Source organism: Tachypleus tridentatus, chromosome 1 (assembly GCF_004210375.1).
Source record: "Tachypleus tridentatus isolate NWPU-2018 chromosome 1, ASM421037v1, whole genome shotgun sequence".
Lineage (NCBI taxonomy): Eukaryota > Metazoa > Arthropoda > Merostomata > Xiphosura > Limulidae > Tachypleus > Tachypleus tridentatus.
In genome coordinates, this window is record NC_134825.1 from 94,865,251 (window position 1) to 94,878,444 (window position 13,194).

Below are 13,194 nucleotides of genomic sequence, written 5' to 3' on the forward strand. Positions count from 1 at the left end.
TATGTTTGCTTTGAATGTGTCATTATATTTCATGTTTGTTTACAGCTGGGGACAAATATTATTTTTTGCTATTGGTATTCATATTTTAAAGAAGATGTAATGATTTTAGGGTCTCATTGTTTTAGGGGGTGCAAGTATGTATTTTGGAGCCCCTGGATGCAGTGATATTTTAAAGATTGTATGTCACTTGTCAGCTAAATAAATTGGTATACACAGGCAAGAGTATACAACTGCATTTTCCATTGTTCAACAGTAGAATTTTATTTGTAGGGAAATGTAGAATTTGTCCTGAGATTCATATGTACTATTTTACAAAAATAATGTTGGAAAATGTATATGTTTTCAGTTTTAAATAGAAATGTACAGTACCAATAATGTCAAGACAAGTACAAAAAAAAGTAAGTTGCAATTAGTGAAAAGCCATTTAAATTTAAACTACTATATATATACATATCTTTCAGACAAACATTTAGCCCTTAAATGGTGGTCATCATCAATTGGTGCTGCAACCTACAATGTTCCTGTTGTTTAAGGGTTAATGATTAAATAATTAATCTTTAAATTCACTTTGAATATTTGTTGTTTGGTGAGAATGTCTTTTGGTAGAAAAAAATTTGTGTACTGAAAACTTCCAATTGCAAATGCCTTGTTGATAAATTAAACTTAGAAAGTTTGGCACATTTAAGTAGTGCTGTGTGTGCTACGTTAAAAGGTTATCTCTGTTCAGAGTACTCTACCTGCAAATGATAAATTATTAGTTCTTCAGATTATTTTGCATACAGACAGTACGTTGTTAATTGTCCAGGTTATCTTGCCTGTAAACAGTAAATCATTAATTCTTCAGATTGTCTTACCTGTAGGTAGGAAATTTTTAATTTGTGCTTCTATAAATATTAGAAAGTGAGTCATTGTCCATAGGCAGCTTAAAGTAGTAATTTAAAGGAAACCTCACATGATTTAAGTCTCTAGAATTATTAAATGCTGTTGAAATTCTGATGTAGCTTCTAGCTTTTGAGTTTCAGTTGTAGTTAACTTGGAATCCACACGCACACACACACAGCGTGTTTCTCTCAGAAAACAAATCCATAAATATATACATGTGTAAATTGAAACTTTAGGCTGTTTGATGTATGTATAATTGTGTTGTGTTTGACATTTTGCTGTTTGTATAACATGTTATTCAGAACTAACTTTATGACAACTATTGGAAAATACAATTGTTTTTGGCTATGATGTAATCTTTCTAGAAAAGTATGATATTGAGAATGTTTTGTTGAATCAACTGATGATTCCAGTACAAGTATGTTTACCTTGATGTACAATTTGTAGAAATGCAAGATAAATACATTAAGAATAGTTTTCCAGATAACACTTACTTAAATTAGAGATTTATTTTTATAAATATGAAAATTGTGTTTAGATGCATTTCCTTATATCCTATGATTAATTTATTCATTTTTTATGGTATTTAATTTAAATTAGCAATAATTTTTTTCCTTACAGGAATTTAAAGACAATATCTATTTTTTTTTCTGGCTTTATTAATTTCAGTTTAAGTACACATTCTTCTCAACCTTTTCTTGGTTCAATTATATTTTCATGTATGTTGGCTTAACTTTTTTTAGGACAACTTGTTAGTTCGCCTTATAAAGTACTCCAACAAGCAGCCTTTACTGTGGATAGTGTATGTTCTAGTTATTGGTATTCCTGTCATCCTCTTTATTGGTTTCTGTTGTACAACCTCTCCAACTAGCAAGGTAACGTGTATTACTTTTAGAGAACATTTTATCCTAGTGTCTAATTTTATGGATATTAATTGGAAAATTTATTTTAATCTAGCTTATAAAATATACTGTATGGTAAATATTGTACATGTAAAAATGTTTGTCTTCAAAACTGAGATAGGATACTGGATGTAGTATTTGCTTAATTAAAAAAAAAATTATTCTTGAAGCTTTAACTGGTGAAGAAATTCAGTATTAGTTAATTGTAAATGTTTTTCTTGGAAGAGTTTAGTAGGATTATAGGATATTTGTTACAAAAAGTGTGTTTTATTATTTTAATGTGTCTGTCTATATATGTATCTATATAATAGCCAAATGTCCATCTATCACACTATGTTTCCTGAAAAGTTAACAATAGAAAAAAGAATCACATTGTAAAATGCTTCTTTTTGAGAGTGTACTGAAGGAAAATTATTAATTTTTGCAATTTCTAAAATTTCATGTTGATATCAACATTGATCCACTAGTCTTCATACGTGGTCAATGGTCAATTGAGATAAAAATTACTATGAGTAAATATAATTTTTTTTTGTGGGAGAATTTCAAAAATAAATAGGACCTCCTTTGTCAGTTGATTGAAAGGAAAAATTTGCAGATAGGAGCATGAAAATAAAAAACCAAGAGGAACATGTTTAACGTATGTTTTTAGTTGTGTTTTTTCATGTCAGTATTATATAAATGAATGATTTTATTGTAGCATGTCAAATAAATTTATTTTAATTGCAATGAATATGTCCCCTTTGACATTTCTTATAGAAATGACAGTTTTCAATAAAGTGTTTAATTTGATAGCAGTCTTTTCTGGTGTTTAGTAAATTGATAGAGAACTGTGGCATCCACTGGTAATATCCCCATGGCTACTTGATAAACCTGAGTGCTCTACTGTGCTGCATGCCCCATTTCATCAAAAGTCAAACATTTTTGCTGAAAGTGCATTACAGTTAGTCAGTCTTTGCTTAAAAATAAATTCATTTCAATTTTTGATATTGAATTAATGCATAGAATAACAAAAGACTGTAAGTAGTCAACTAAACAATCAAATTGCACATGTGCTCTATTGGCACATTTTATATTTATTCATCACTTTTTTAGGAAAATTACTGTTTAATAGTATGAATTGTATCTACTAGTATATATATATGTATAGAAAGTTAATACAATTAATTATAAGTACATAACGATTGCATAGAAATAAAAAAAGTGGCAATTTACACAAGTTGTAGAAGAGTTTCAAGAAGTTAAGATAACATCAGTTTATTCCTAAATTGTAAATTGTTAAGCAAACAAATTAAGAACAGTAATAAAGCTTATGTCCTGTTTGTTTAATCTGATAGTCCCTCTAACTTATCATTCACTGTGTATGTTTGGTAGTAAGCATGATAGTAACCCAATGATATCAATTACAAAGTTAAGTTTATTTGTATATTTTTTGTACTGTGCTTTTAATTGATTCAAATGTATTTTTTACATTCTTATATTTGATTATTAGAGAAAGGAAGAAGAACAGAGAGCCAGAGCTAAGAAAACTGATGAGGTTCTTCCAGATGTAAAACCAAAAGCCCATATGAGAAACCCTTGGACGAAGGTTGATAGTAAAGAAAAGACCAAGAAAGATGAAGATCATCTAAGTCAGAAGAAAAAAGAAAGTAGTCAAGAGGAAGAAGGTGAAAGAAAGGAACAAGAAGTTGAAGAAGCTGAACTAGGAAAGGCAGGAGAAGAAAGTGTGGTAAATGTTACTAAAATGTTAGATTGTGATAAAGCTACATGTGAACTTTACAATATTAATTAATGTTTCCCCTTCTTTTTTTTTAATTTGCTCCATTTCCATCCTCAGATGTTGAAGTTGCAGGTTTCCAGTAAAACTCTAAAATAAATGATTAAATAAAAATGCATATTTAAGCTTTCGGTTTTACTTAGAATGATGGTTTAAATATGCTTTTATCTTTGTATGCATGTTTAATGGGTTGCTGTGGAAAAATAATGTGAATGCATTTATTTATTTTTACAAGTGCATAACTGCATATCAAATTTAAAAATCTTAAGTAAAAATAATACTTATAACTGTATTTCAATAATGTTTAACTTAAACTTTTTATCTTATAAATTTATTTAATGTCATTCACAGAAAAAAAGGTTTTAGATGTTCAGACTTGTATTTCTGCACAACTGACATTTTTTATAATTTTTGTGCTTACACTAAAATGTAGGTTTATATTTGTTAAGAAATTATAAAGTACCAATAATGTAACTTGTGGATTTGCCATGCTTTCTCTCAAGTTCTAAACTATAGGGAGAGCCACCTGCTTTTTCTTTCCTGCAGGAAGGTTCACTATGACAAAGGTGGGGAACCACTGCATTAGAGCAATCTGATTAAATTGTTGTTATTTTATACTGAAATTTAGAAAAACAATTGAAAATTTGAGATTTTCCATCAGATTGTGTAGTTAAATGATTTACTTGTAATATTTATGCTTGTAACTTCAAAGATTTTTATTGTATTTATACAGCATTTAAATTTCATTACAGTGTATTATTAGAAAGGTCATTTACAATCTTTCACTGATTGCATTTTATTAGTACATTCTATTTTACTATTTTATTCTATTAGCTTTGATAATAGCTACAAGCATAGTTTAAATACCATTGAATAGAGTAGATTATGTGAGTTGTAATGTAGATTAGGTTGAAGTTTTGTAGGAAAATGACAAAAACTAACTTCTACAAAGGAGAAAAACAAAATATAATTGAAAGTTTACAAGGGTTAAGAACAAACTGCAATAGATGATCTTTTCATTCTGAACATTTTGTGTGTGTGTGCATCTTAATTTTAGTTTGAGAGTTATGGAAGTTGTCTTTTATCACAAGATACGATGTAAACTTAGCAAGGTTTAATGATTTAGGTAGGGATGACAAAATATTCCAATGACACAAATTCTTATTTATTGTTTATTGTTGTAAAGTGTATTATTTTTAAGCAGTGCAAGTAAATAGAAATGAACAATATATTTATTGAAAAGAAATTATATTTATTTCACATTAATTGTTCTTAATCAAAAACGTGATCTAGCATCACTTTGTCATTTTGAAAGGCCAGGTTGTAGGTGATTGATGAACTTTTGTTAGTTTATACTTTTTTTTATTTCATAATTTATAGTTTTTGGAAGTGGTGACTATTGCAGTTAATAAAGTATCAAAAGAAAGATGTTGATCAAAGAAGCTAAAATCTAAGAACTTTTTCTAATGTTGTTTTTTCCAAAAAGCATCATAACAAAATTTTGGAAATTTCATGGCATAAAAAGTATAAAAAACTAAATCAAATTATATGAATTATTTTTAAGTCAAAACTAAGAACTTCCACTATGAAAAGGATAAAAGTCAAGAAATATTAATAACACCTTCTAGATAAGAAATAGTTAATAATTATTGTCTCTTTGTCAAAAACATTGTAGATATAAGTTGTTTTTAGACCTGTTAAGATATAATAGAACAAAGGAACTTCATCATATAAAGCAAATATGTCCCCATGAGATATTTAATGTTGAGTGATATGATGCTTCCAGCATCTGTTTTAGAAAATTAGTTATAAAGACAATACTGTCTTTGAAACTCACCTGGTTTATCAAAAATGAATAAGGGAAATTTGTCAAACAATTGCCTGTTTTGTATTCATGACATTCATGTTTGGTTTCATCATTTAAAACATTTAGACATTAGCTCTGCATTTAATCTAGCACACGTGTTAAAGTAGTTCCACTTTTCTTGATGCTTACATGTGCAAGCTCTTTTTTGAATCCATAAGCAAAATAATTTGTCAGTATCTGTTCTGTATAATTAAAGCAATAATTTATGTATGTCCATTTGTTATAAATCTAACAGTTGTAAACTATTATGTTGAAAGCTGTAAATAAAGTTTATAGACTGAACTAATTTGGGCTAGTTCTAATAAATTTAATAGTTTTTAATTATGAAACTTTCAATGACCTTGGAAGTATTACAGTCTGTGATTTCAAGATAAATGTTTGTTTCATGTTCAAATTATAAATTAAAGTACTAAACACTTGTCATTGATAGTATTTGAGCTGTTTTCTGAAATTCTGAAGTTTTATTATTATGTAAGAATATTTATATAGAAGTAAATACAGGTGAAGCTCTCTTGCTGCTTGTAAAATTATACTGTTAGATTTAAACAGTTACAACTCAGATTTTGTATGTTTACTGTAATATTTGTATTAGGGAAACAAATTTGAATATAGATTTCGGCTTTTTGGAGTTAGACTAGAAAGTATAGTGATGGTAAATTCACATTTACTCTGATAGTTTTATGGTTTTTGCTTGAACAAATTGTAACACAACCAACCTCTAATTTTTAAGAAAACGGATCTTTATATAATTATTATTATGGCACACTGTGATGCTTAAAGATTGAATATTACATCTTTACAGGAAAATATTGATGGGCTAGGAGGTGGTGATGTGAGACTGTCACCAAGACGGAGAATAACTCGAAGAGAATAAACATTAGTTACTTTTAATGAAAGGAAGAGGGCATTTGTTGCAGGATTCAGACCAGAAAAATAAGTGCCTAGTCACATATTAATTGCAAGGAAATGCTGATGTATGTAAAGCTTGAAACTTGATGGAGGACCTGTTTGAGTCAATTTTACATATTTATTTTAAATGTTTTTTATTATATTTAAGATGTAATGGTGTTCACAAGGTGTAATTGCTTTTTTCAGTGTTTCTTAGGATGTACATTGTTATTAATGCATGCAAAATGTCAAACCTGTAACTGATATTCTCTGCTTTTACTTGAATTAGATGTTAATTTTTTAAGAACACATTAAATCAGTGGTTTTCAAAGTATGCAATGCACCTCCCTAGCTACTGTGTGGCAATTTTTTTTCGTTTTTTTTAAGAGTTTTAATGACCTAAAAATTGAAAAAAATAGCTCAAACAAAAATATTAGGAATAACTTGTATATTTTGCCGAGTAACAATCCACAATAACCATGATAGATCAGACTTAGTTATGTGAGTTTGCCATGCAATCTCTCAAGTTGTAAACTGTAGGGAGAGCCACCTGCTTATTCTTTCCTATAGGAAGGTTCACTATGACAAAGTTTGAAAGCCACTGCATTAGAGCAGCCTGATGAAATTATTATTTCATATTGCAATTTAGAAACAATTTTGAAAATTTAGGAAAATTTTCACCAGATAATGTAGTTAAATGATTTGCTTTTAATATTTATAGTTGTAACTTCAAGGATTTTTATTTTTGCATTTGACAATTCAAAGTGTGCTAGAGACAATTCAGGGAATTTATAAAGTATTTATACAGCACTTAAATTTTATTACAAGGTGTTATTAGAGATCTATTATAATTATAGCATGTAAATTATTAGTTATTTAGTGTTCCTTTTTTGTGTATATTATTTATTGAAACGGAAACTAAATTTTATAAAGTTTTAAGTTAGTAACCTGAATTTTACAACTGTTTTTATTTGTTTGAAAATTTAATATTTATCAACTGTATATTGTGCAAAATCTAATGTTGCTCAGTTTAATTAGATTAGAACATGTGACAAGAATAGTTGGATATTTTGTTATGCATGTAATAAATTATAATTCAAATTAGTTTCACATACTTGTTATTGCTACATTATCAAGTTTACTATCAGTAATTTCAGTCAGCTTTTGTAGTAATGGATAGCTGTATCACTGATTTGGGAGATTGTGTAGCAGGCACTAGTCAATAAAAGGTCAAAATTCTAATTATATGTTTTGGATCTTCTTTAGGAATGAAGAAGTACAGGTAACATTTGGTCACTATTTATCACCATAAATATTTTGGTGCATTTTCAGGTTCATTCTTTAAGTTCTCCTACATGAAAACTTAACCATGTTTTCACAAGGAACAGTTAGTAAGAGGAGAAAGTAATTTGCAGTAATTTTCAGCAAATATTTGTCAAAAGTATTTAATAAGGAACACAAAGTTTTAAGTTGCAGCTTTAAAACGTGTGAATAGCATGTTTAAAAAATCTCAGATTTAGACAGTTTCATACTGTGAAAAATTGCACATTGTATTAACCTATGAAAGCAGGTTTACAATTTCCAGCCTCTTTGTAATAAGTGAAAGTATTACAATTTATTTTTCAACTTGAGAAAAAGATCTCGTAATTGAAACCAAATATCTAAATGCTTCCACCAATATATATAATAAAGAAACATTATAAGAGTAGATATCAATAATTCTTTGCTAACTTAATTACCAAAATTTTAATTATTTTTCGAATCTTTTTGCATATATTTTTTTGTTGCTACTAGTAAACATAAAGTAGATCAACTTTCGACTTGATAACTATTTCGTGATATATGTATGTAACAACAACAAAATATAGATTTTGTTAAAAATTCAGGTAGGCTTTTAATATTCCCAAGGAAGAGTATACCTTCTGAAACCTGGAAATTTTACAAGTTTAGCAACTTTGTGTTGTAAATAGCATGCAATAAAATAAGGACTGTTGTTTTAGACACATCATCAGCTCCAGGTGTTAACATTGTAACAATAAACCTAAGAACAGTCAAATGACTTGGAAGTAACGTAAGCAGGCTTCACGCTCCAAGCTTTTGACACAGTCAAGAACGTAGCTCATCTCGGAAGCTTTTGATGTGAGCGAACCAGATGTGAAACAAATACTTTCCATTAGTCCAAGAAAGACAAAGATATTCTTATCACGTTGAGCAGTTAGCTATAAACAAATAATTTGTTCGTCTTGTAGTCATGTTATATGTAGCATATAAATTGTAAATGCTAATTAAGCAGCAAAGGAATGCCGATAAAGATTAACAAATTATACAGAGTTAAGATTGATAAAACAGATATCAATTTGTTTAAAGAAAGACAAAGTTCAACCGAGTAAATTAAATAAAGAGGAGCCAGAGACAGGTTAATTTCAAACTGAATTTGACAACAATTTGTTATTCCAGGTTTTAAATATGGTAAGGTAGAAAGTAGTGGCAACGACAAAAGGCAAATTCAAGAAATCGACGCATTATTTGTGTTTTGAAACTGTCGGTGTAGAAAGTGACCCTGAAAGAAGTTCTTTTTGTCAATTTTAAAAGTTAGCTGTTATGATGTATTTAAACATAGAAACATTTACCACAAAGACACTTTACACTAACGTGTATTTGTTTACTGGTTGGGTAGAGTATTCGGTGCCTGATCAGTGAGATCGTTTTTTCCTCGGGGAGGTCCCACTCCCCTCCTCACACACAAACATATACATCTAACATTCAGCACAAGAGCAGTTTATCTCTCCTCCATTTCTATCATAACATTCTATGATCCCTTTTTGTTGCACCCATTGATCCCTCTTTCTTTCACTTTATTCGTGCCAAGAAGTTGTACAAGTGAATACTTCCCATCACGAGAGGAACAAAGGGATATTTATAGCTTCGAAAAACCCGAGCTTTCGATCCTGAACAATTGCCAAAATAGTGACGACTGTTGTGAAACAGAAAAATCAAACCTATGTCTTCAGTAAATGAAGATTACAGTTTTGAGCTTTCATAACCGAAATTCATTCGATGTTGTAGAGTGCTATTCAATGGGGTAAATTTATTGAGAGACATTTAATCTTAACCTAGCTAGGGTAATCGGAACTAAAGGTGTTTAACGTTGACGTACACAGTAGCTTTTTGTTAGTTGGATTTTTCCATCTCTCGTGAACAACATTTAAATTTGGGAATTCTCTCAAGCCAGGCAAGTGTTTTAACAATTGAGCTAAAGGCAAGTAAGGCACTTTTCAACAGCTTAAATTACCACAGATTTGAAACCTTTTGTTGTCTCATCATATTATGAATTTTTTATGGTTTACATTACAAAACTATAATAATATATATAACTAGCCAAAACGCCAAGTTCTTGATATAACTTTTATTGTACATACACTGAAATCATCCGCGTGTTCATATCCTGTTATACTTGATGACGAGAAACCCACTTGAAATAAAAATGTATCTCATAACGGCAGGTATGGGTATTAACACTTTTATTGCTAAGCAGAGAACAATCTTTCGACCTTCTAGGTCATCTTCAGGTTAGCAAAGAGAGAGTTTGCAACTGACCGGCAACGGTCACGTCTTGGAGCCTGCAAGATAGCTTTAGAACTTTATATTCAAGACCCCAACCCATTGATACACATTCGCAGCAAACAATTGGCAACACTTATAGAATTCACTACCACCAAAACTAAGTTTATGTTCAATAACCAAAACTACCTAAAAATAATTGGTCTAAGTATGCGGAAACCCATGCCACCTGTTCTAGCCAACATTTTTATGACATTGAATCTCAAGCGATCAATTCAGCCTTACACCCACCACTATACTGATACAGGTATGTTGATGATACATCTGTTGGATTCACATCTATAGAACACACATTTAGTTTTTCATCCACGTTAACTCAATACATTCCAACATTAAGATCACCTGTGAACAGAAAAAATCTAACCAAATAGCATTTCTTAACCTCAAGATCACTTGAACCAAAATATTATTCAAAACAGAAATCCACAGAAAAATCACCCATACTGGTTTATACATTTCTGGGCCTCAGCACAGGAAGCAAAACAAAAACTCAACATATTAAGAAACCAAATAAACAGAGCTACAAAACTATGTTCACTTGATAAAGTTAACGATGAAATCAACAAAATAAAACAACACTTCCTCAATATCAACAAATTTCTTCCAGATTCCGTGGAACAAGGTTATATGCACACATCTAGACCAACAACAAGCAACAATAATTCTCAAGATACAACAAAGTACAAAACAATAATCAAAACACAACATTCCAGTAAACACCAAATTTATTCAAAAACCAGGTTCGAAACTAAAGTCCGTACTATATAAAAACTACACTGACGAACACAATACCAACATAGTTTATAAAATACAATGCAACATCTGCCACGACTTCTATATTAGAGAAACAAGCAGAAAAATGGAAACTAGATTCAAAGAACAAAAAAAACGAAAAACACCTTCACATGTTTTTGAACACTGCGAATCGTATAAATATATCACCATAGAAAACATCAAGATACTAAGTACGAAAACAAACATAAAATCAATGAAGCCCTACTTATGCAACAACTAAAAAAAAAACCAATATAAAGGAACACCTTTATACCTATGTTAATTAATAACCTAACATTCAATTGAAACGCCCCTACAATTCCGTACCCGTTTATACTCTCGTCCCTAAGACATGTGCCCGACAAAGGTCAGTTGCAAACTCTCTCTCTTTCTAGTCTAAAGATAACTTAGGAAGGTCGAAACATTGTTATCTGCTTATCAATAAAAGTATTAATACCCATAACAGCCGTTCTGAGATATATATATATATATATACTGTTATTATTTAGTTTGTTTCAGTGCAAAACTGTACAATATTTGATCTGTGACCACAGCGGTGATCGAAGCTTACTAAAAAATTGCCAAAGGAATTTGTGCTGCAAAACAAATCAGTTCAGTTTTTGAAATACCTTTGGCAGTTCACGTTTTTTGTGTATTGCGTATTTGAAATAAGCTCAATGGTTCTTTATTTTAAACAAAAGCAGTTTTGGTATCACATATAAAGATACGAATTTGAACACACTTTGAAAAAAAAAAAAAAGCTTTTCATGGAATCATTGGTGTAGCCCTTTGAGGTCATAAGTAAGCACTTAACCCTCACTTCATATGTATGGATAAAGGAGGCCGTGGGCACCTTTCATTTCTAGATTTAACACAAAGTCACTGCATAAAGCCGTTTTCAACGTATTAATTATATGTATAGAAATGGCACTACATGATATCAGATGGATCTTAATTAAGAACTAATGTTAAAATATATTTCATCAAATAACTTGCATCGTAAGCACAAACAACATTATAATTACAAACATTCAAGATGCGTTAGGCTTGACATAACCAGTTGGTCAGGTATTTGGACTTGCAATCTGCGAGTTTTGGGCTCGAATCCCCGTTCCACCAAACATCCCTCGGGGCTTTATAAATGATCTTCAATACCACTATTCGTTGGTAAAAGAGTTGGCGGTGGGTGGTGAAGATTAGCTCTCTTCCCTCTAGTCTTTCACTGCTAAATTACGGACGACTAGCGCAGATAGCCCTCGTGTAGCTTTGCACGAAATTCATAACAAACAAAATGTGTTAAGGTCACAACTAATATAACTGGCTTATTATGCGAGTTGAATAGCTAGAAATTTAAATAGTGACACATGTAATATAGAACTATATAAAAATATTTGTAGCAGCGCTTAGTGGTTAGCATGCCACACAATGGATGTGCATCCTAAGTTCTGATACCATTAAACAGCTTCAGTGCGATAAAATTATCGAAATGGGTAATACGAAACAGTCGTTCTCAGATGCGAGGTTAATTATGGAAAGCAAGCAAGAAGGATAAATGTACTTCAGACATGATAGTTTTGTGCGGGATACTCTTACAATGGAACTGTGTTTCTGGGCTGCAGTCAAAACACATAATCGTTAAATAGAGCATGGCCAGAAACTGCGGCACGAACTGAAATGTCGTGTTAAGTATCCAAATCATCCTATTGCAACGTGTTCAAGTTTTAAAATATCTTAAGCTATTAATGATAGTTCACACGTCTACAGTATACTGGTGAGCTCTCGCGTCAAGTATAAAAAGAAAACGAATACACATCCACCCACGTGTTTGCCGAGCGTGGTGACCCGTGAAGAGGAGGAGAGGATCCTGATGGTTGAGGGGTCCAACCCTAACACAACACCTACTCCCATTGAGTCAATCGGCTGGTCCACTTGGGCTAGAGTTAACCAAGTACCAGTGTTGGATGTTTTCGTCAGATGTTGTGGACATTGTATCTGATGCTGGTGTTTGGGTATAGTGCTCACGAAACCCTGATGTTGCTGCAGTATCCTTGTTTGTCATTGTAGTACGTCTCGTAGGATTCCATGGTGGGTGAAGTCAATGAGCACCGAAATATTTCTTTTTTATCATGTATCCTCCAAATAAAAAATAAAATAAAATAGTAAAGAAACAGCTCATAGGTAAACGACCACGTCTTGAAGATTCTGAGCAACAATCTTCAACATCTGTAAAACCTGTTGTACCTCATTTTATTATACTACATTTTGTTTCAGACAATCCTTTAGGACAAATGTTTTCCTTTTTCATTCAGAAGGGACTAGAGGAACTTGCTGGCTCTCCAAATTCAGTAAAGAAGCTTCGATCTGGTGATAAATTGGTGGAAACATCCGCATCTCAACACAGTGAACTCCTCCTGCATTCAAAGGTGATTGGGGAAATACCTGTTGAGGTTACACCTCATGCTACTTTAATTATGAGGAGTTATTGT

At 31.1% G+C, this 13,194-nt stretch overlaps 1 protein-coding gene across 9 annotated transcripts in view; it reads left to right on the forward strand.

The window, feature by feature from the left end:
* LOC143255912 (calmegin-like) overlaps nt 1-7,555 on the forward strand; it is a 59,618-nt gene extending 52,063 nt beyond the window's left edge. For all 9 annotated transcript variants that reach the window (XM_076512380.1, XM_076512361.1, XM_076512396.1 and 6 more), the window contains 3 exons: nt 1,626-1,757; nt 3,274-3,510; nt 6,228-7,555. In XM_076512380.1, the coding sequence (XP_076368495.1) occupies nt 1,626-1,757; nt 3,274-3,510; nt 6,228-6,299 (441 nt within the window). In that variant the 3' untranslated portion in view covers nt 6,300-7,555. The remainder of the gene's footprint in view (nt 1-1,625; nt 1,758-3,273; nt 3,511-6,227) is intronic.
* The last annotated feature ends 5,639 nt before the right edge of the window (nt 7,556-13,194 follow it).